The following is a 23434-nucleotide window of genomic DNA, read 5'->3' as shown; positions in this document are numbered from 1 at the left end:
CCAGAAGGCTACGCGGTCGCGGAGGCAGCCTCCGACAGCCGTAAAGTTGCGTGCCAGTCGGAATCAGCGGGAGGGGCGACCGAGATAACGCGATATTTGGGGGCTGCCCCGAGACGCCCCTGGCGCGGGTGAGGAGGCTGGGGGAACCGTGGAGGCTGGTTTCCCGTGGTGGGACAAGCGGGAGGTTGGGGAAGCGTCGTTGGCGACTTTGACTTCTTTGTGTGACCTCACTTTCCGTGTTTGTGGCTGCGTGTGTCCACGAGTGTCCTCCCTCTCGTATTAGTGCCCGAGAAACTTTGTTCGCATCTGCGGGTCTGCAGGTGTGTGTGTGTGTGTGTGTGTGTGTGTGTGTGTGTGTGTGTGTGTGTGTGTGTGTGTGTGTGTGTGTGTGTGTGTGTGTGTGTGTGTGTGTGTGTCTGCAGCTGTGTGTGTGTGTGTGTGTGTGTGTGTGTGTGTGTGTGTGTGTGTCCGGTGTGTGTGTGTGTGCGGGTCTGCAGGTGTGTGTGTGTGTGTGTGTGTGTGTGTGTGTGTGTGTGTGTGTGTCCGGTGTGTGTGTGTGTGCGGGTCTGCAGCTGTGTGTGTGTGTGTGTGTGTGTGTGTGTGTGTCCGGTGTGTGTGTGTGTGCGGGTCTGCAGCTGTGTGTGTGTGTGTGTGTGTGTGTGTGTGTGTGTCCGGTGTGTGTGTGTGTGCGGGTCTGCAGCTGTGTGTGTGTGTGTGTGTGTGTGTGTGTGTGTGTGTGTGTGTGTGTCCGGTGTGTGTGTGTGTGCGGGTCTGCAGCTGTGTGTGTGTGTGTGTGTGTGTGTGTGTGTGTGTGTGTGTGTGTGTCCGGTGTGTGTGTGTGTGCGGGTCTGCAGCTGTGTGTGTGTGTGTGTCCGGTGTGTGTGTGTGTCCGGTGTGTGTGTGTGTGTCTCCGCTGCTGATCTCCGGGTTCTGTGTGTGTGTGTGTGTAGCGTTGTGTGTGTAGGGGCTGTGGAGTCTGTGGGTCCGGAGCGCTATGGACCTGTTCCCAGCTCCATCCTGAAGTAGGGCATTTATTTTTTTAAATTAATTTATTTTTAATTGAAGGATAATTTCTTTCCGATATTGTGTTGGTTTCTGCCAAACAGCAGCATGAATCAGCCATAGGTATACTATGAAGTGGTGCATTTCTGTATGTACCCTCCCATCCCTGCTTTATGCTCTTCTGCAGTTGCCTAGGGCCCTTTAATCTAGTTTAAAAGGTAGCCCTATCGGTTACCCATGTTTAACCTCTTGCCTTAAAGAAACAAAAACCATAACCCCCCGAGCCTACTTTCAAAAAGGAAAGGGGATGGCTCAAAGTACAAACCATTTTACAAGTTGATAACAATAGAAAAAGGAAAGCCCTGTGATATTGTAGTTATCCCCTGGCTCCACCTAAAAGTGTTGAATGACATTAAAAAGTGAGAGTGAAGCCAAATTTTGTCAGAGAAAAACTTCAGTGCTGCACTTCGAAGTATTGGAGACCAGTGCCAGGTAATAGGCAGGAGAGATTCCCAAGTTGGGGAAGTGATGGGTACCTTGGAGCAGAAGTTGTCATCATCTCTTCTAGTGGCTGAGAGGTAGCAGTTCCGAGTCACTTCCTTGTTAGTAGCCCCCACGTGTGAATGTAATATTAATGTGTGAGTGCTAAGCCGCTTCAGTCCTGTTGGACTCTGTGACCCTATGGACCAGGCTTCTCTGCCCATGGGATTCTCCAGGCAAGAATACTGGAGTGGGTTGCCATGCCCTCCTCCAGGGGATCTTCCCCACCCAGGGATTGAACCTGCATCTCTCACATCTCCTGCATTGGCAGGTGGGTTCTTTACCACTAGTACCACCTGGGAAGCCTGAATGTAATGTGTCCCCAACTTGTGGCCTTGAGGAACGGTGCCCAACAGGATTCCAGGAGCTGCAGAGTCAAGCCTGCCTGCTTCTGGTTTGAGAGAAGAGCAAGTCTTAGCAGAATGTCAAGACCTTGAGTTCTCCCTGAAGACTTCCTTGCCTTTCCTTGAAGGAAGGGATTTAAAGTGTTCCTGTGGCTATGCCACTCCTTTTAATAACTAGGTTTGGGGGAAGAGTGCCACTACCGGGAGCTGCTGGTGTTTCATTATTACTGGGACAGAGTTTTATTGACTGGTGGGAGATAAGGGCAGAGCAGAATCTTGGGGCCACGGGTGAGGAACTTTGACGTCAGGCCAAAGGGTCCTGGATTCCTTGCCCACCCACCCAAATTCGATTCTTTTTTCTGAGCCCCAGCTCCTGTTTGTGGCTGGGCTGGCCTGAAACCCTGATCTGGATTTTTTTTTTAAATCCCTGGTTCTGCCCTGGCTCCTCACTTGCCCATATTGTGATTGGCAAGCGTTCTGGAAACTCTCACTTAACTCTGCCCTAATTAAACTCATCAGAAAAGGAGACTTACACATCACAAGTCTACCACAAGTTGAGGCTCTTTGCTCTGTCTGGCCTTGTCTTTCTCAAAGGACAGAGAAGCTTGTCATTTTTCTGGCTGTGGCTGCATGCATGTGGCTACCTGCATGGCTGGCACCCTGGGATCTCGAGGCTCAGTAATCACAGCTTTCAGCCCTTTGGCCTCTCTGCTTACCAGCTCTCTCTGCTGCTCAGGAGTTCCTGTGAGTCCAGCAGACCTCAGGAAGATGAGGTGCTGTCTACAGCTACCTTTGAGAGTAAACATAAGGAACTCCTGCCAACTGTTGCCCTCCATGAGGCTCGCAGTTTGAGCTGATTTGACCTTGGTTTCAGATGTTGGTTAAATTATCTACTCTTTATTCCTCAAGTACATATCACCCCTCCCCCTTCTTTTCTAGAAAGATATTTAGGGTTTGGTCCTTAACAAAGATTGCTCAGCAGGCTAAGTATTAATAGGAAATCTTGGGCTGTACCACCTGCTGTGGGGAAGCAGTTGAAGTCACCAGCATGAATTCCTGCCCCAAGTTTAACTGATTGCTTTCAGTAACCTGTTCCTTATGAATGATATCAATTTGATGTGGTGGTGGTGGTAGTGGTTTAGTCGCTAAGTCATGTCTGACTCTTGCAGTCCCATGGACTGTAGCCTGCCAAGCTCCTCTGTCCTTGAGATTTTGTCCGTTTTCCTTCTCAAGGTGGTCTTCCTGACCCAGGGATCGAACCTGCATCTCCTGCATTGCAGACAGTCTTCTGCCTTACAGGCAGATTCTTTACTGTTGAGCCACCAGGAGGAGATTTTAAATTAAGTTTCTGATTTTGCAGGAATCTCTCATGTCCTAGCCCTAATTGGGTGTTAGGGTCAAGGGTCAAGGTTTGGGATTTGGCAGGTGGGTGTTTCTGGAGAGTTGAGAATGTGCCTCCTCCGGGATGCTGATCAGCACACGGATTCGTTCTGGGAAGAAGCTGGCTCAGGCCCTCTAGCCTTGTCAGCTGCCAACATGGCTCTCCGGGCCTTAGAGTAGACTCAGTTCTGCTGTGGGCAAACACGGCCCTGGCTGAGGCCCTGATGTAGGGCAGAGATTGAGATTGCTGGCAAATGAACTCTGGGGGGATGTTTTGTTCTAGGAAAGTGGCCTGTGCTTAACCTCTGTTGAAAAGAGTCTGGGCCCCTGGGAGACCCTTCTGGATAAGAGTGGTATAATCGACCCAAACATGATCCTCAACTCATGTGTATGTGTCTTGAAGTCTTAAAGGTAAAAAATGGGCAAGGGGGCCCTAAGGAGCCAAGGGGCCTGTGGAGTAAAGAGGGAGCCCTTATGGGTTGCAGCCAGATGAGTAGCCATTGAGTGACTCACTGGACTTCTTCCTCGGGGTCTGCCTTGGTGTCCCTTCCCCTTGTTGCTTCTACCCTTTTTGAGTACATCTCCCAGGATACCCTTGTACAGAGAGTCACTTAGCTCTTGTCTTTCATGCATTGACTGAGAAGGTTGCTGATGGGAGGAGCTTCAGAGATCACCTGGCCCTGTCTTTGTGTTATTCAATGAAGAGACAGGTGCAGGGAGGGAATGACCCTGAGCCAAGGTCACACAGTGGGTCAAGAGCACATGGATAGGGCCCAGGGCTCCTGATTCACAGGCCAGGTGTCTGTTCTCTGCCCAGCTCTGCTTCAGAGGGTGCAGGTGATTATCCATTCAGCAGATGGTTCAGGACCTACCGCAGGCCTGATACCTGCCTAGTGGTTGGTGTTTAAACCCGGTCAGACACTCAGAGAGCTTGCTGGTGGTGGTGGTCGTGGGAAAGTGGCGACGGAAAGGCAGGGAAACTGGTGTGTCCAGATGGAATCAATGATCACGGAAAAGGTCCATCCCACAGAAGGACCCATCTCAAATGATTTCAGGTGTGACTTCTGTTTTCTCAGCCCATGCACAAGTTCCCTGAAGACAGCAACTGTGTCTTCCATAATTCTTTTGCCTGGTGTGATCACCCTTGGTGGTGGTTGCTGATGGAATGAGTATGTTTTCCAGGTGCAGCCTGCCAGAGTGTAGGTTTCGATGCATCTGTCAGCCATATTATCGTAAACAATCACTTCTAGCAACATCTGGGGGCCAGAGGAAGAAACCAAGCAGCTGGTCTCCTGGGGTGGCCTTTATCCCTTTTATGCTTGTCTCTTCTTGGCCGTGGGATTGTAGGGTGCTGCCTAATCCACAGGGAAAGGGGCAGAGAGGCAGATCCCTCCCTGGAGCACCCCAACCCCTTTGTGACCTAGGGGTCCACCCCATAGGCACCCCTGGAACCTGTCCTGCCAGTCCTCAGTCAGCCCAGCCCACAGCAGTGGCTCCTTCTTCGTCTGCCCCCTTTAGTCTCTTCACCACCAAGGTGCCCTCCAGACTTCTTACCAGCACAGGCACCGTCTTTCTAAAATGAAAACCCACCCTGGCCCTCACTGCCCTTGACACTTAGTCCTTGACCTGCTTTTGCAGCCTGACCTCCTGCCCCGTCATCACACTTTCACCTCACTGCTAAGCTACTCTCTGTTCCCCACACCTGCCACCTTCCTTCAGGCCTCTTCACTTATGCAAGATTGCTTTTCTTGCGAAGTTATTTTCTTCTGTTTCTGAAAAACTTCCTTGTACTGCAGGACTCAACCTGAATGTTACTTTTTTTTTTTTTTTTGGTTTCTGACTACTTCCTCAGACAGTAACTCATAGGCTCTGCAGCCTCATGGCACTGGCCATATTACAGTGTGACTGACCGATGCGGGGTAAGGGTGTCTGACCTCATCAAACTGCTCCCAGAAGCTGGGATTATTGACCCCTGGGGAACCCCAGCATCTGGCCTGGCGTCTTAACACAGGGTGCTCAATACATTTTGGTTGAATGTATGAATGAAGCAGGTCCCCCTTGTTTTGCTTTTAGATCCTAAATCCTGACAGAGCTTTATGGAGCCCAATTCTGGCAGGCTTCCAGGACTCGAAGCCACCAGACCCCACATGGAACCAAGGGCCGCGTGTTCAGCTGCTGCACCCTTGAGAAGACCGTTCCATGTTCTCGTGGGAGTCACTGGAAGTGTTGCAGCCCTGAAGTTGCCTGTTCTGGTATCAAAGCTTTTGGACATTCCTGATGTGAGTATCCTTCCTAGACAGCCTCTGACGTTAGAGAGCTGGTGTGCTGGGGCCAGCCCATTTTTTGTGCAGTACACGGGGTTTTCTTTTTCTTAATCATGGTGTTTGTGGAAGTCCTCTGTGTGCGTTGATATGGGGGGACGCAGCAGACAGAGATGAGTGGGACAGTATAGCCAGGAACTAGCTTAGATAGACACAGTGAGTGGAGACTGTGAAAGGAACACTGGTGAATGGAGGATTTGGCTTCCCAAATACTGACCTTGGGTTCCCTGAGATCCTAGTGTGGGAAAGGGCTGGCTGAAGACGTGTGGCAAGTTCTCAGCGCCCCCTGGTGGCCGTGGGCTCCCTGCCTCTGCTTTCACTCCATCCTGGACGTTTCTTCTCTATGCTCCCTCCTTGTTGGACACCGTGGCTGTCCTGTCAGTCCAAATGCACTGGAAGCTTCGCGACTCCCTGTGATCTGCAGCTGTGGTTTCAAACTCTGCTCCTTTGGGTGCTCAGAGATGCCTAGAGGCTCCCACAGTGTGCCAGGGGTCGGGGGCTTAGCCCCTTGCCTTTGGTCGGATCACCTCAACATTGACCAGTTTTATGGATGGGGTTCCAGGGCAGATCCTTTTGTGGGAAAAGTTGAAGGCTTTAAAAAATGTGAAAGCCAACAAGTGATAACCCCACTTCTTCATTATCCTAGGCCCTTTGTTGGTTTGTCACCCTCCAGCAGCCCCTGATGGCCTTTGCTTTGGGCCAGCCCCTTCCAGGCTGTGCCGCCCTCCCTACTCTTCCTCGCCCTTTCAATTTCCTCACTAACACTTCACGTAAAGGCCTTCCTGGCCTGCCTCGGCCCATGCGGTTTTGTTCATTTGATGTGTTAAAGAAAAACCAGAAGTGGAAAAAGAGATTTTACTTAGGAAAACTATTGTGATAAGGGAAACAAGACCTCAGTGTAGAATTGGGTTTAATTATGAATACAGCAAGGAAAAGTGAAGCTTTGTAGCCAAGGAGTGGTGTGTGCATGTGTGTGTGTGTGTGTGTGTGTGTGTGTGTATGTATGTAAAATTAAGAAACATCAGGCTCAGGGAGATTTTAGCATACTGTCCTGGCTGATTCTCTCTGAAGGCAGCCCAGGTGATCAGACATCGTCTAGGGAGTGTTGGGGGATAAGGAGTGTGGTAAGATATCCAGACCGATCACATAGCGAGGGTGCGAGATTCTGACTAGTAAACCAATGCAGCAGCAGGAATTGTGCTCAGGAGGATGAAGCCTGGGGACATGCCTAGTTGCAAAGTGGCTCAAAAGAGCCTGACTAATGAGGTGGCCAAACTCCAATACTTTGGCCACCTCATGCGAAGAGTTGATTCATTGGAAAAGACCCTGATGCTGGGAGGGATTGGGGGCAGGAGGAGAAGGGGACGACAGAGGATGAGATGGCCGGATGGCATCACCGACTCGATGGGCATGAGTTTGAGTAAACTCCGGGAATTTGTGATGGACAGGGAGGCCTGGCGTGCTGTGATTCATGGGGTCGCAAAGAGTCGGACACGGCTGAGCAACTGAACTGAACTGAACTAAACTAAATGTTTGGTTAAGAAGAGAATCTTGACCAAGCTGGGGAACCACACATGACCTTTGACACCGTTTGTGACGCCGGTTTTCTGGGGTGTTAAACTGCTAGGGCGCAGGATGTGCTTTTTCTGCGCTTACGTCTGCACGGCACCTCCGTCAGGGTGGCACAGGTGGGTGTACCTGAAGCGTCCAGCAGGGGGCAGTGCTCACTTGCAGATGACCCTGTCGTGACTCACAGGCAGGGGCGGGAAACCTTTTTTTTTTTTAAAGTTTCCACAAACTTATACTCAGAAAGTCACCCCCTTACCTCACCCTCCAGGCAGCCAGGGATGCCAGTCAGGCCAGAAGAGGGGAGGGTCTTGTGGCTGCTCAGAGGCTGGGCAGTGGTGCTGGTGGGGCAGGAACCCCTTTGGCCTGCCCCCTTCTCGTGTGCCCAGAACCCAGCTGGCCAGCGAGAGCCTTGAGGGCGGGAGGCAGCCTCTGCCGCTGCCCTCTGGGGAGGGAGGGAGCCATGAGTTCCCTTTTCCCATAGCCCCAGAGCAAGTGGATTTCCGGCCTGGGGCCGGGTGGGGGCAGGGAGTCCTATCCCAGGAAACAGATGGGCAGCCTCAGAGCAGAGGGAAATGGCAGCTCTACCGCTTCCTGCCATCCCACAGGGCCAGCATTTATCCGGGTGTGAGGAGAGGGTTGCCTGGAGTAGGGAGGCTCTCCAGCCGGCCCCCGGCCTTTTAGTCTAACCTCTGTTGTCGACAGGCCACGTCTGGAACGGGACTTGGCTCCCCCTCTCCGGCTGGAGTTGAAGCTGAACAACTCCAGAAGGTTGGAGTTGAAGCTGAACAACTCCAGAAGGTTGGAGTTGAAGCTGAACAACCCCAGAAGGGCAGTGACCTAGCAGGGAGGACTCCCAGAGTTAGCCTCTGGGAGCCTGCCTGTGTCATTTTAAAATAAAGATGAGGATTGTCACCCATCCCTTCAGGCTGCTGTCCCGCTGGGAGGGGGGCAGAGCTGAAACAACTTGTCATCTCGTGCCAACGATTAGGCACAGCCCCTGGCACACGGAAGCACTTAGCGGTGTTTGTTTCCTGTCCTTCACCCTCCCCTCTTCCCTCGCTGGCGCGTCCTTTAGGGCACCCACTTGTGGTGTAGGTTGTTGGGGTTGCTGAGGCAGCCCGTGTGAGAGGAGCCGTGGAACCCTCGTTCATCTGCTGATGTGGGGGGCCCGCGGCCCTCCCTTCGTGTGGGTAGACATCTCCTAGAGTGGCCCAGTGGGTCGCCCACGGGGGATCCCTGCTGGCCTTGTGTTGGCCCCAGGGCGGTGGCCTTTCTTCCCTCCCCCCAGCTCTGTCCCCCACTCCCTGATGGAACTGATCTCGCCAGTGCCCGCCTTCTGAGTCACCCCCCAGGAGTAGTCTTCGTGCCTTGGAGCAGTCCTCCTCAACTCTTTGCTTAAGTCATGTGTTCACATGCTTTCCTGAGCTCCCTGGGGATCCCTAGATTTTGACCAGCCAACAGCTAGCAAAAGCAGCTGGGCTGTGGGCGGCAAGGAGCTGGGTGATTCTACAGACCTGGCTCACAACTGCTGCTTCATCAGTGTGTTCAGACTTCCCAGGAGGACCACGGACCTGGAGGCAGACCAGGGAGACTGAGGGAGTGATGGGGAGGAGGGGATTTGGATTGTTGCCTCACACACCAGCCCTCATCCAAAGTGGCCACCTGCAGAGAAGCCTTGGAGCCTGTGTGAGAGGTGGGAGGAGTTGGGCAGCGGGAGCCAGCCCTCCCTTGAGAGAGGCTGTCCCGCGCAGAGGATTTCTCACGCTGGGACTCTGGTCAGGTCAGGCCTCGGTTTTCTTATCCCTGCAGTAAAGTAGGGGCTGGATACTCAACTGATACCTCTCTAAGGCCTCTCCTGGCGTCAGGGCTAGGAGATTCTGGGTGTGAGGGCAGAAAGGCCTAGGACCCAAAGGCAGCCTGAGAGAAGGTCCTGGGGTAGTAGGGGCTGCGGCTGTTTTGCATTCTGTAATTGTCTGTAATCGAGCAGTCAGCTCAGTCGGTTTGTGCCCTTTGGTTGGCACCCTCCTCACTATGGAGAAGACAGACACCTCTCTCTGCTTTTGCTGGGCAGGTGTCAGCAGGGCTGAAAGCCAGAAGAGAATTTCTGAAAGTGGAGAAAATCTCCCACCCAGGAAGTTGGCAGACCTTGGGCTTAGAGAACGCTAAGTTTCCAGAATGCCTGTCAGGACGTTCAGGACTGTTAAGAAGTGAGGGAAGAGGGTCTGCATATGTGCAGAATGAAATCTTTTCTGCTTTTCTGGAAGACTGTTTTGGCAATATCTGGAGAAACCAAAAATGGTCACAGGCCTTGATTCACCCATAGGATTGAACCCTTTAGGGGTACGGAAGTTGACTAGATGTACAAGCGCATTCATTTTAGCACCGTTTGTAATTTTAAAACGAAATGGAAACAAACCAAATATCCAGCAGTAGAACTGTGGGCCAGTTATGGTTCAACCTCTTGATGGAATGCAAGGCAGCCGTTTAGGAGGCTGGGTGGATCTCATGTGCTGCTGTGGGGCAGTCCTCAGGATATGGGTGAAACGAGCAAGGTGCTGAGGTTAGCAAAGTGTGGCCCGCTGGCCGCAGTCTTGTGGTCTGTTTTTGTATGGCCTGTAAACCATACAAATATAAACTATTTACCTTTTTAAATGGTTGGAAAAAATCAAAAGAAAAATATTTTGTGACACATAAAATTATATAAAATTTTATTTTAGTGTCCATAACATTTTATTGGGACACATCCATACTCACTCATTTAAGTATTGCCTGTGGCCATCACTTCATGGCAAAAAGAAGGGGGGAAAATGGAAGCAGTGACAGATTTTATTTTCCTGGGCTCCAATATCACTGCAGATGGTGACTGCAGCCATGAAATTAAGACACTTGTTCACTCTGACAAACCTAGACAGCATATTAAAAAGCAGAGATATCATTTTGCTGACAAACGTCCATATAGTCAGAGCTATGGTTTTCCAGTAGTCATGTATGGATTTGAGAATTGGACCATGGAGGCTTGATGCTTTCAAATTGTGATGCTGGAGGAGACTCTTGAGAGTCCCTTGGGCTGCAAGGAGAGCAAACCAGTCAATCCTAAAGGAAATCAGTCCTGCATATTCATTGGGAGGACTGATGCTGAAGCTGAAGCTTTGATACTTTGGCTACCTGATGTGAAGAGTCTACTCGTTTGCAAAAGACCCTGATGCTGGGAAAGATTGAAGGCCAAAGGAGAAGGGGGCAGCAGACGACGAGGTGGTTAGATAGCATCACCGATTCAATGGACATGAATTTGAGCAAACCCTGGGAGATGGTGGAGGACAGAGGAGCCTGGTGTGCTACAGTCTGTGGGGTCACAAAGAGTCAGACACAACTTAGACCAACACCGACAGCTAAATGCTACAGTCTTGCTGCTACAGAGCAGAGTAGTTGGGACAAAGCCTAAAGTAGTATCTGGCTCTTTATAGAGAAATTTTGCCCATTGCTGGCATATAGTATTCCTTTTGTGTGTTCACATGGCTAGGTTGACTGCCTGCGATTTTCCCTCTGGAGGTGGTTACCCTTGTGTCGAGATGGGGGCAGGATGGGAGACTTGGATTTTGCATCTTTCTGTTCTATTTTGATTTTTCTAACCTCTTTGTGTACTTATTTTATTTTTTAAAGTCAGTGGAGCTTTTGCTGGGGATATCATGGAATGTTTTTTGTGATTTTATGCCTTTTTTTTTTTTTTTTTTTAAATACTTCTCATCGAGGAAAGGAGAGCGGAAGGAACATGGCCTGGTTTGAAATTTTCCTTTCTTTCCAGGTAGGGACTCCCTGCCTGCTCTATGGTCCTGCTGTGGAAACTGGTTCAGCTGTAGCACTCTGAGGCATTTATTTGGGCTTCTGCTGACTTGGCTGGCCCCGTCCTTCCTTGGCCTGCTCCCCCAGGGAGTGAGTTCTACAGGCCACAGAGGCAGCCCGCCCCGGGCTCCTGCACCAGGGTCCTTCTCTGGTACTCCAGAATAGCGTTCCGAGGGAGAGCCTCCGCAGTCGGCTGTTCTAGCTTCATTCTTGAGAAATTTCTTTAGTTGGGGAAGTGCACAGAGGGATTGGGTGCTTTCCAGGTAGCACTAGTGGTAACCTGCCTGCCAGTGCAGGAGACCTAAGCGACATGGGTTTGATCCCTGGGTCGGGAAGATCCCCTGGAGGAAGGCGCAGCAACCTACTCCAGTATTCTTGCCTGGAGAATCCCAAGGGCAGAGGAACCTGGCGGGCTGCAGTTCACAGCATTGCAAAGAGTCCACCACGACCGAAGTGACTTAGCACGCACGCACAGAGGGACTGGCAGCCTGGTCCTACTTGAATGGCAGGAAGGGCCGTGTGCCGAGAATAGCAGCTCCCCCAGAGGCCAGTTAGGAGGCAGAGGAGAGAATGGCAGAGCCTGGTGGGGAAGGGCAAGGGCCACAAGAGGGTTAGGATGGTATGGTGAGCTGGAGGGGCTCTTGGAGGCCCTGTGGTCCAGATGGCTCATGGCTCAGGAAGGAAACCAGACCAGAGAGAAAGCATTCGCCTGAGATACCCCAGCCAGTGGGCTGGCAGAACTGGGGCTCAAGACCAGGTTTCTTGACAACCATCAGCAAGCGGACTTGAGGAGCTCGGGTTATGGGCATTCTCTCCTCCACCTAACCACAGCCGTGAGGATGAGAATCCCCAGGCAGGTGTGAACTGCCTGGTCTGCCTTGCTTTATAGTCAGGGGTCATATATCGGCCACCCACTCGTTAGACAGACATGCCAAGCCCCTACCAGCTCTGGCTGCCATGTGTGTAGTGGGGTCAGTAAATGTCTGTCAAGTGGAGAGATATCATTATGAGCCACTGGAACACCCACTCAGCCAATCGGAACTCCCTCGGGGATGTGTTAATGGGGCTTCCTCCTCCATAGCGTCCCCCCAGCCCCATGTGCTGACTGCACCTGGAGCCCTTTTGTCTACAGTATACCCGCCACCCCCGTGCGCAGGGTCATGCCAGCTGCTTGGCTGGCCCCTGGGCCCCAGGCATTGCCAGTGTCAACACTGGGAGGCCCATGTCATGGTCTTCTGCTCTGTGACAGCCAGAGGACTAAGCCACCAGAGCTCTGGACTCCAAGCCTTGTGCCAGGTCAGGTCATGGCTGGTGCTTCCTCTTTAGAGTCCTTGTCAGTCTCCTGTGGAGCCAGAGTCACATGCCCCCCTGTAGGGACACCTGCTATTTTCCAACCACTCAGCTGGGGGTTCCAGTTGGGGCTCTTCTCTACTTGTCTGTACCAGAGCTGTGCTATATAATGCAGTAGCCACGGAAGTGAAGTGAAGTCGCTCAGTCGTGTCCGACTCTTTGCGACCCCGTGGACTGTAGCCCACCAGGCTTCTCCGGATTCTCCAGGCAAGAATACTGGAGTGGGTTGCCAGTTCCTTCTCCAGGGGATCTTCCCGACCCAGGGATCGAACCCAGGTCTCCCGCATTGCAGGCAGACGCTTTAACCTCTGAGCCACCAGGGAAGCCCACAGTAGCCACTAGCTGCATTCAAATTTAAATTATTAAAATGGAATAAAACCAGAAGTTCAGTTCCCTTGTCACACCAGCCACACCTCACGTGTTCAGTAGCCATGTGTGGCTAGAGGCCGCCGTGCTGGACAGCACAGATGTCACATGTTTTCTTCACTGCAGAGAGTTTTCTTAGCTGATTTCTGTAGAGTGGTGGTTCTCCATCGGGGCAGTTTTGCCTTCCAGGGAACCCTGGACAATGTCATTTTTGATTGTTACACTTGAGGAAGGGTGCTTCTATCTCATGGTTGTAGTGAGTAGAGGCCACAGATGAGAGCGGAGGTGGACATTGGAGCCGTGGGATTGATCTCCTCCTGTGGCTGTGAAAATGCTTTTCCACAGGTCGCTTTGATACCTGCTCCAGAAGGAGCCTGGGCCAGGCCAGGGGCCTAACAGTAGAAGTGGAGGAATTGCCCTAAATTCTGTTTCCCATTTCCCCTCCCTGACTCTCCAGGATTCCCAGATGGGATTGCTGATGTGTTTTCAACAGAGAAAGAACACCAGACTTTCCAACTGGTTTCAGGAAGGAATCTCCATAAATGCTAAGCAAAATGTAGGCAGCCTATAGGGTCTGGCCACGCCTTGGTCACATCACACAGAAGAGGCGCAGGTTAAAAATATTAAGACAGAAACTGTTGGCAGGGGTGTCACCAGGGGGCCAAGCACAGAGCTGCCTTTCAGGAACTCGGAAGTGTGTGAGACTGTTTTATTGTCCAGCCCTGCTTCTCCCAGGACCCAGAAGGGTGTAAGAGGAAGCCAGGGAGGGTTCCTGTCCTCAGGAGTTTTCTGCTCTGCCAAGACTCCTTAGCATTTGCTGAGGGAAAGGTCAAGGTGAATGAATGAATAGTCCAAGTTATGTAGTATCTCAGAAGGTAACATGACCTGCCTTTTTTGTGAAGAAAAAAAAAAAGTGTGTGGAAACCCAGGGCCTAGCTCTTGGCTCCCAGAACCTTTTTACAGAGTGAATGAAAATGAAAGAACAAAGCCCATGGGACTGAAGAATCATATCAAGTGACATCCCTCTAAAACCAGAAAAACTAGCCTGGGCCTGCCAGACAACACTGGGGTCAGGGTCACCGCCAAGGAGAGGTGGCTGCTTTATAGGGGTCAGGGAGGGCCATTGGGAATGATGCTCATCACATACTCTTCACATAACTCGTATAAAGACGTTGACCCCAAGGAGCTCCCTAACAATGACTGTGTAACCTGGGAGGGTAGCCAGAGAGACTCGGGAGGAGCTTAAAGGAAAGATCTCAAGTAGCGGCAGTGGACCAGGGTGGGAGGCCTTCCTGGACCCCTGGCTGGAACTCCCCCAGGAGCCGGGGGAGACGGAGAGGGGCATATAGAGGGAAGTGAAGGGTAGAGCTGACAGGGAGGAGGGAGCCCCGAACAGGGCCATCACCAAACTGAGGGTGTTTCTGAAGGCAGGCCGTAGGCACAGTCCTCATTTTGAGAACTGGCAGGCTGTTCGGAGAGCCTGGGGAGAGCAGGGCAGAGTTAGGAGAGAGGGGAGAACAGGGAAACTAGCTCTTCAGGAAGCAGCTTTTCAAATTTCAGAATAGAGAGAATGAATCGGGGTGATCTTAAGGGGCAAACTGTCCAGGATAGTCAGGAAGTTCTTAGAAATAAAAGAAACTAGTCCCCTAAGGAAAAGAAGGCAGTGACCAGAAACTGATATAGTTACCAGGGAAGCCCTCTGTAGAAGGAAATGGGAAAGCAGTTAAATGGAAAGGAGGACATATAACCAAAGATGAAGCAAGAATATGATCCAGAGGTCACCAGAGTGACCTGAAGCTTGCAGTGAAGTCTCAGGATGATGGAGGTGACTGATACACATATTTGGAAAAAACAATGAAACAACGCCTGGTCCCAGAGGCCAGTGGTATAACCTGGGGTGGGGTGGGGGATTCTTGAGTCCTACTTTGTTTCCAGTTTTTTCTTTTGAACTTGAAAAAGAATAAATGGTGGTAGAAGAGATTTGACCCAGTTTGGGTGATTTATCTCCTGAACTGGACAAGTTTTGTCCTGGTGTGCTGAGGTTGTGGTTGGTGACCTACAGGTCCTGCTTGGAAAAGTTCATTCTCTTTTTTTTAAATTTAATTTGTTTTATTATTATTTTTGGCTCTCCTGGGTCTTGGTTGCTGCACGTGAACTTTTCTCCAGTTGAGGTAAGCAGGGGCTCCTTTCTAGTTGCAGTGCGCAGTTGCCGTGGCCTCTTTAGGTGCACCAGCTTCAGTAGTTGCAGAACATGAGCTCAATACTTGTGGTGCAGGGGCTTAGTTACTCCAAGGCATGCGGAATCTTACTGGACCGGGGATCAAACCTGTGTCCCCTGCATTGGCAGACAGATCCTTGTCCACTGCACCTCCAGGGAAGCCCAGGGTTCATTCTTCATTCTTTCCCACGCCAAACCCGTATGGACCTTGGGGAAGGCCTCTGCCCTTGACCTTGTTCTTTTTGTGATTTGGATTTGTGTCTTGGGACTGTTGACGGTGGTACTGGCAGAGGACAGGCCAGGGGGAACAGGACTGAGAGTTTAGGAGCTCTTCACCACCGAGCGAAAAACAGTGGGCCCGCTCTGGAAAGGTGGAATTCACCAGGGAAAGTGAGGGACTGCTTTTGGGAAAGTAACAGTGCAGGTAGAGGTTGGGGCTTGTGGTTTAGCAGCAACATGGGGGAGAAGAACTCCTGAGGCTTTGCTGACTGCAAACCCTGTGTACGTCAATACAGGAGGATGTGGCTTCCAGAGAAGCTGCTGTGGGCTCAGACTCCTCTGACCGACCCTCAGTGGGGGCCGGGACGTGATACTCCAGGTTCCTTGAGCCTAACCGCGTGCCACCTTCTCAGAGCCCTGTGGGCAGAACAGATGGTTCCAGCCTCGAAGTTCTTCAGTTTGGGGAAATTTAATTTTATTTCTTTTGTAATTTTCACTCCTCTTATTTTACTGATCTCCCCTTCAGGAACTCATTATTAGTCAGATTTTGGACCTCTTAAGTTGGTCTTCTGATTTTCTCCTCTTCTTCTTTTTTTTTTTTTTTAAATACTATTATCCATCTCTTTATCTTTCTGTTCTACTTTTTGAAAAATTTCTTCTAAAGTTACATTGAATTTTTTCTTTGACTATACTTTTAATTTCCAAGAGTCCTTTTGTGTTCACTGAATGTTCATTTTTAAAAAAAAAGAGCATCTGGTCCTGTCTGATCTGATCTGTTGATGCCTCCTTCCATTTCCATATATTATGTGTTAACATATCTTAACTGCTGGGTTGTTGTCTTTGTCCTCTTCTCTTTGTTCTGGGTGTTCATACCTTAAAAAAAAAATCGCTTTACTTTTATTGCAGTGGGCCTTTGAGAGGAAACAGTTTAATCCATTTTATCTAATTGCAAGTTTATTCTTTTATTTAAGCTTTATATATCTTTTTAAGTGTGTCTTTTAAGACATTTTGATGTGATTGATGGATTTTAAAACATCCAGTATAAGAGTCTGAATCTCGATCAGGGAGTTTAGCCAATTATATAATTACTATAATTGCTATTCTATTAGGACTTACTTCTTCCATCTAATTTAATGCTTTCTACTTATCATGTATTCTCTCTGCTTTTTTTTTTCTTTCCCTTTCCTTTATTGTGTAGATTGAATTTTCTTCTGCTGGTTTGAAAGTTATATATTCTTGTGGTTCCTTCTCACTTATTCGGCCCCATACCCTACCTCATTACTGTCTTGGGTCTTAGGAGTCTCAGCACCATCCTGCCTATCTCCGCTCTCTTCACCTTTGCTGGTCCTGTGACATCTTCAGGGCGGATTCTGTGCGGGGACAGCAGCCCTTTTCCTTTGCCACCTTGCTCAGAACTGGGCCAGGCTCCTTCAGGGCTCTCCTGGGAGGGACTCCCCGGCTCAGCAGGAGCAGGAGGTTCTATGCACGTTTGGGGGCTCTGGGGGCTCGTGGGTTCCAAGGAGGAGGGAGTGGGAGGATGGAGCTCTGCAAGCTCTGCCGCAGGGCTGGGAGCCCCAGACCTTCTGAAGCTCTTCCACAGTCTGCCTCTGAGACTTCTACTTCCTGCTTCCAGCTTCACTCTCAGATGCTGTGCAGAACGGTGTCCCACAACCCACAAAAGGTGGGAAACAAATGAGGGGAGGGAGCCTTGGCAAGATGATAGTGGGGGCAGGGACTAGGTGGGGATGGCACGGACACACCCCATCCAAGAAGGCAGCCGTTACCCAGCACCACCAACTCAAATCAAGCAACATTGTGGCCCCCCCCAGTGCCAGAGCTCTTGGGTTTTTGAGAGGAACCAGAAAATTGGATTTTCTATGTGAAATCTCCCATAACATCTTACAGAAGAACTCAAACGAACTTTTGGGCAAACCTAATATTTTTTGGCTTAAAAATGTTTATAACCCCCATGTAGGCCACATGGAGAAGACTCTTGAGAGTCCCTTTGATTGCAAGGGGATCAAATCAGTTAATCCTAAAGAAAATCAACCTTGAATATTCATTGGAAGGACTGATGCTGAAGCTCCAATTCTTTGGCCACCTGATGCAAACAGCTGACTCATTGGAAAAGAACTGATGCTGGGAAAGATTGAAGGCAGGAGGAGAAGGGGGCAACAGAGGATGAGATGGTTGGGTAGCATCACTGACTCAGTGGACGTGAACTCAAGCAAACTTCGGGAGGTAGTGGAGGATGGGGAAGCCTGGAGTGCTGCAGTTCATGGGACTGCAGAGTCAGACATGACTGAGCGACTGAATGGCAACATCCAGGCAGTATAGCACCTCTGGCCCGGACACTGTCCCCAGGGATCCCACTGGTTAGTCAGTTCTGTCCTGTCACCCTTAACTTTTTTCCCTCCTGGATAAATGTCCCCCAAAGATGTAATTTCCTACACCCCCCCCCCCAGTCACCTCTTCTGGGCCCCTTTCCTCTGTCTGCTTGTTAGTCGAGCATCTCAGTTTACCAATCATGGAAATGGGTCTGGTGTCATTCACACTATCATGTGCTATTTCTGTTCTGTTAGCCATCCCCCTTGTTTGCATTATTAATTTATCTACTAAATGAATAATTTGAGGGGAACCATCACTCTTGCCCCGTAAGTGTCGGGCGCTCAGGTATGGTTTTCCTGGAGCCTGTCTGCAGCCAGAGCCCATGAAGCCTGTTCCTAGAAGTCCTGGGAGGGACTCTGCTTGCCTGCTCGCTGGGCTGTGGCTGCAGACACCACGTGCAGGCTCCCTAGTGCCTTGGCCTGCAGAGGGCAGACCTGTGGTATAGCCCAGAGCTCAGGACCTGGGAGCCTCCTGGGGGGGTCCCCCTCCTGCTTGCCCTGGTCTGTCCCTGCCCGAGTGGCTGGAGCCTGCAGCTTTATATACGCTGGACAGTTGTGTGACTCATTCCTCGGCAGCCCCTCCGATGGGGAAGTGAAACGGCTGCACCTGGTGAGGCTTGACCTCTGGGTGACAGCGGAAGTAACTGCAAAAGCAGGGCTCACTGCCTCCGAGGGAGAAGCCCTCTGCGCAGCCAGGCTGTGAAGAAAGCTGTCCCTTGGCCTGGCCTGGCCCCATGTGGCTCCAGGCTGGGGGCTCTGGTAACAGTTTCTCTTTCCTTCTCCCCCCTCCCCCACTTTTCTTTGTGACAGCTGAAAGTAGCCGTGGTCACAACTGAGAGGGCCAAACATTTTTACAGCCCCCGGGATGTTCCTGTCACCCTCTACAGCGACGCTGATGAATGGGAGGTCAGTGCTGGGCCCCTGGGCTGGGCTCCCCCATGTCTGTATCAGCGGGACAGGACAGTCCTCCCCGCAGCCTATGGTCCTGGCGGCCAGAGCAGACAGGCTAGGCTCAGCTCCGCGGTCAGGGCCTCTGGGCAGAGGCGATGAGGAAAACATCTGTCTAGCTTCTGGCCTGCAGGAGGCCCACAGTCCCCTCCCACCCCAGGCAGAGCTCAGCTTTGGCCCCGTGCCCGGGGTTGAGTGTCCTTGTACTTATCTGGGCTGATGAAACCACAGAGGAGCCCTGTTCCCACCACCCTCATCCACGTGGCTCCCAGCGTCGGGGCCGCCGGGAACGCCTCACTTCCCACGGCTGCCGGGCTCCCCTGCTGCTCTCCCGCGCCGGGGCGGGCACCGATTCACCAGACGTCGAGTGTGGGCCCCACAGGGGTGCCCTGCCAGGCATTTTTAAACATTCTCAGCCTAGAACATTTCTGGCTGGCCCGTCTCCCCCACCCCGCCCCCTCCTTTTCTCACCGCCCAGAGCCTTTCCACTGGCTTGGACAACCCAAGCATCCGCCTCAAGCAGACAGGCCAGGACTTCCCTGCCAGATGTCAGCTCTCTTGAAAACCAAACCATAAAGGGAATAGCTCAGAGAGACAAGGAGCGTTTGTTTCCTCAGGCCTGGTTTCTCTCAGGCCGTTGGTGCCACAGCCAGGGTTCACCAGCGTGGCTGCAAATGGGGTGGCAGGGAACTGGGATGGGGGCATTCGGGTGGTCTCCCTTGGGTCCCTGACTCAGTGTCCCGGGTCTGTGGCGACCCTCAAACCGCTCCGGCCCCTCCTCCCTCCACCCTGAGAGTGGCCGGCCCAGTGACCCCGCTTACCTTCGCTCTGCCAGATGTGGAAATGCCGATCGGACCCGGTTCTCCACATCGACCTGCGGAGGTGGGCGGACCTTATGCTGGTGGCGCCTCTGGATGCCAACACTCTGGGGAAGGTGGCCAGTGGCATCTGTGACAACTTGCTTGTGAGTGACTCTCTGGGCCTGCCTCCCTCCCGGGGCCGTGCTCACTGTGTGTGGACTGCAGGCTTCTTCTGGACAGTCTTCTCACCTGGGGATCCCTGTGTGGTGGGCAGGTTTGCTCAGAACACAGTCCCCTGGACCACCCTCCACCTGGTGTCAGCTGTGCTCCGGCAGGTGGCCAGATGGCCTGGGTCCTGATGGGTGGACTCGACTTGCGGGTGCCCTCTGAGGTGTCCGCCTCTCAGGCCCCTGGGCGCTCATGTCCATGGGCTGCCCTCCTGACACTTTCCTGCTGGCCTCCCTGCCCAGCTCTGTGGCTGGTCCCCATTAGCTCTGCCTTCCCACTAGGACCTGGACATCCACGGGGCAAACAGATAAGAGTGTTTACCTCCTCATGGATCTCCCAGGCACACTTATCTCTCCTGTACTTTTAACCACAAGGCTGAGCGGTAGCTTCCCTGAGATCGTGGAATGTTTAAGGGAATGAAAGGAGATAGGGCAAGAGGCTCGAGGTGGAGGAGAGGAAGAGAAGTCCAGCTGTAGAGTGGGGATCATCTTTGGCCTGAGGGACCTCCAGGGAGCTGCTGTCTCCTTAAGGAGCCTTGGTGTACATGAGCATCCTGGAAAGACTGGGTGTGTTCCCTATCCTTCCCACCTCTTTTGTATCACCCCCCTTCCCTCATTCATCCAGCTTTTACCTGCCAGGGAGCAGGCCCTATGTGGACAGACACACAGGACGCAGGGCGCTGACAGTCTGGAAGGAGATGGTTTTTGGCTTGTGCTCTGGTATGTGGTATGTCAGTCCTTTGACAATGGAATCACCACATTGCACAGTATTGGGCATACAGTAGGCGTTCGGTAAAGGCTTAGTGCATATATGAGGTAATCAGTAATTTTACTTCAGCTAACAGCAGAAGGTTTTTTCAGAGTTTGATATGATGAAGTCACTAACGAAGCTAAGTCGAGGTTTTGGGGGTTAGACAGGGGGTGAGTCTCTCTGTTTGCTTGTTGATGGGTGCTTAAGGTATTTCTCGAAGAAGCTGCTAGTGATTTAAGCATCATTTGAATCAGAGCACAGGTGATCAGAAGTAGAGCAACACACAGATCGTGTGGCAAGAGCAGGGGTTGGGAAGCGCCGAGGAGGGCGGGCTTGGGCCGCATTGTCAAGAACGCCTCCCAGTGGGGCTGCTGCCTGGCTGACAGGACATCAGGACGGGTCAGGCCGCTGGTCACTTTCATCTAAGTGCGTCAGCGCTGTGTGTAATCAGCACCATCTCACCAAATGCCCGGGCTTTCCCCTGGCTGGTCAGCAGCCAGCTGATGTGACAAGGCACGCTGACCTCTAGGAGCTAAGCCCCGGCCTGGGCCGACTCTGAGAGCTCCTTGCTTGCTCCTGAAAGCTCTGCTTTCCTCTTTTCTTCAGAGCTGCCAGAGCTCCCTGGAATCTTTGGAGTTCCCACCTACTGAGTTGGCTGAACAGTAGAATATGTTCCCAAGACCAGGCCTGAGGCCCTATGCCTCAAAGGTTTCACTTGAAGGTGCAAGTATTTGAAAGAACCACAAATCCTACAAAGTTTAAGCTGTTGTCATCATGGTCTGTGGCTCTGTCCTCTCTCGAAAGATGTTTTTTCCTTATATCCTCCCAAAGGAGCTTGCCCTGCTTCCCCCTTCCTTCAAACCTTCTCCTTGACATTGGGGTGCACACTGTCCAGGTCTTGGGGTGCACTGGAGTCATGTGCTAGGTATGAACCTACGTTCCCAGTCTCTGGGCCCTGGGCCTGGGTGACGTGCATCTCTCTCTGCCCTCTGGCCCACTCAGGCTCTGGCCCTTCTTTGTGCTAAATAACCAAGCAGATCCAGAAAGAGGAGATGACTTCCCTGGGTCACCCGTCCAGCTGGCAGCTGGTCTCCTATTCCAGATCCAGGCCTTCTCTCTGCCCAAGCGGATTCCTAGGAGCAGAGCCTGAGGTGCTACATACAGCCTTGGCCAAACAGAAATGACCATGGCAACTGATGCCTCCTTTCAGCCCTCCTGCTGCCAGAAGGTTTGGAGGAGTTGTGGTTTGTCCGGGAAGTGCTGAGCTTTGTGATGAGATGGGAAAAACTGGAGAAACGTGGGGCACAGAGGGGTTGAGTTTGTGTTCTGGTGAGTGTGCTTTGCTTTGAAGGCATTTAGAAACCCCAGCCCTGCCACCACCCACCTCACACGGAGTCAGGGGACTCCTCTAGGTATGCTCACGGCTTCTGCAGAAGCAGCAGGTGGCACGGGGCCAAGAGGAAGTGTGGACTGAAACTGTCCACTCAGAGCCGGGTTGCCTTACCACGAGGACTTGGTGGGGAAACAAGCGCTGTGTCTGAGATGACGCGAGCAGCCAGGGCCTGAGGCTGTGTGCTGACCCGCTTCCTTCCTGTCACAGGAGAGGGCAGGGGCCCTGAGGAGGGCAGGCATTTTCCCTGGCCCATCCGTGGCATTGTTCTCTGGACACCCCCTCTCTTCCCAGACAGGCTCCCCTTCAGGGAAGGGGTGTGCCCACCACTGGCTCCCTGAGGGGCCCACAGCCCAGTCAGAGGTGCCTGGAGTGGTCAGAGCCCAGGGGAGTACACCACTGTGGGCCCAGAGCTTATTTCCCTCCGAGGCAGCCTCTGGCCCAGGGAGCCTGTCTGTAATAACAACAGGACCTGCTATTTCTGGAGCCTGTATTTGTGCCAGGCCTGTGCAAAGAGCTTTATAAGTATTCTCACCCTCCATCCTCACGACCACCCAGGGAGAGGGCTTTTGCAGAGAGGAACCCCAGACTTCTATCATGAAAGGACTTGTTCAAGTTCTCATGGCTAGTCACAGCAGAGAGCACGGCAAGCTTTGAACCCAGGTCCATGTGATTGCAAAGCTCACAGCACTGAAGACTGTGAGCTGGAGGGGCCTGACACCGGGAGGTAGTGAAGCTACACAGCGCAGTGGAAGACCGCATGGGTGTTGTGCAGAGCCTCACCCCGGATCGCCGTCTGGGTGTCACCTTCGGTAATGGCTCACCTCCTGGAAGTGCAGCTTCCCCTCGGTGAAATGGGACAGCAGCTTCTTTACAGGGTCACAGTGCGGGCTCATGAGATAACACGTGGGAGAGGGTTTGGCCCCGTGGAAGCTGTTCTCATGGCCACGCTTTAGTTGGCCTCAAGTAGAGCTAGTGTGGGGTAGATGTGCCCACCTGCCGGGCAGCCTGGTCCTCAGCTTTGCGAGAGCCGCTGCAAGGTGTGGCTGGCTATAGGGAAGACAGATGCTTGGGCACCGGGAGCCCTTTCTGCACAGAAGTGGAGGTATGCTTGGAGGTGGCTGGGCCATGGCCAGCATTAGCGGAGCAGCTCCTATATGTCAGGCCCTGTGTCAGAGCCTGGGGGGAGGTGAGAAGGACCCAGAGACACATCCTCGAAGTAACAAGACAGCAGACAGTGGCCCCCAGTCACCCCGGGCCCACGGCTGGCTGTGGCCTGGAAGCAGTGGGTAACATTTGGGAAGTCTGGGGAGGGGTGGCAGGCAGAGCAGCAGGCATGCCCCTTCTTCTTCACAGACCTGTGTCATCCGGGCCTGGGACCGCAGCAAACCCCTGCTTTTCTGCCCCGCGATGAACACCGCCATGTGGGAGCACCCCATCACCGAGCAGCAGGTGGGCCAGCTCAAGGCCTTCGGCTACATCGAGATCCCCTGTGTGGCCAAGAAGCTGGTCTGTGGAGACCAAGGTGGGTGTCTGGCCAGGCTTACAGCTCATTCCCGCAGCCTCAGATCCCAGCCCGTTGTGACCTCCAGCTCAGCTGTCTCACCTGGGAAATGGAAGTGGTAATTCCTCCCTCTTGGAGTTGTTAGGTAACGTGCCCAGTATCCTCCCTGGCATGCAGCCCGAACAGTTCAAGGTGGTTGCTGTAACCATTCCTGGGGCCTGTCCTGGGCGGGGTGTCTCTGATGGGACACAACGGATCTGGCTCTGGCTTGGTCCTGG

General features: G+C 52.3%; 1 protein-coding gene across 6 annotated transcripts in view; it reads left to right on the top strand.

Annotated features, from left to right (window-relative positions):
- The first annotated feature begins 61 nt into the window (after window positions 1–61).
- Window positions 62–23434, top strand: part of PPCDC (phosphopantothenoylcysteine decarboxylase) — a 46379-nt gene continuing 23006 nt past the window's right edge. For 2 of the 6 annotated variants that reach the window (XM_065906030.1, XM_065906026.1), the window contains exons 1-5: window positions 905–1813; window positions 5340–5545; window positions 18347–18442; window positions 19320–19448; window positions 23009–23177. In XM_065906030.1, the coding sequence (XP_065762102.1) occupies window positions 5363–5545; window positions 18347–18442; window positions 19320–19448; window positions 23009–23177 (577 nt within the window). In that variant the 5' untranslated portion in view covers window positions 905–1813; window positions 5340–5362. Of the gene's footprint in view, window positions 129–904; window positions 1814–5339; window positions 5546–18346; window positions 18443–19319; window positions 19449–23008; window positions 23182–23434 lie in introns of those variants that run through there. The other 4 variants (XM_065906028.1, XM_065906027.1, XM_065906029.1 and 1 more) reach the window with 4 other exon arrangements.

Source organism: Muntiacus reevesi, chromosome 15 (assembly GCF_963930625.1).
Source record: "Muntiacus reevesi chromosome 15, mMunRee1.1, whole genome shotgun sequence".
In the NCBI taxonomy this organism is placed as follows: Eukaryota; Metazoa; Chordata; class Mammalia; order Artiodactyla; family Cervidae; genus Muntiacus; species Muntiacus reevesi.
The sequence above is the reverse complement of the archived record's forward strand: the minus strand, read 5'-3'. Positions and strand labels throughout refer to the sequence as shown.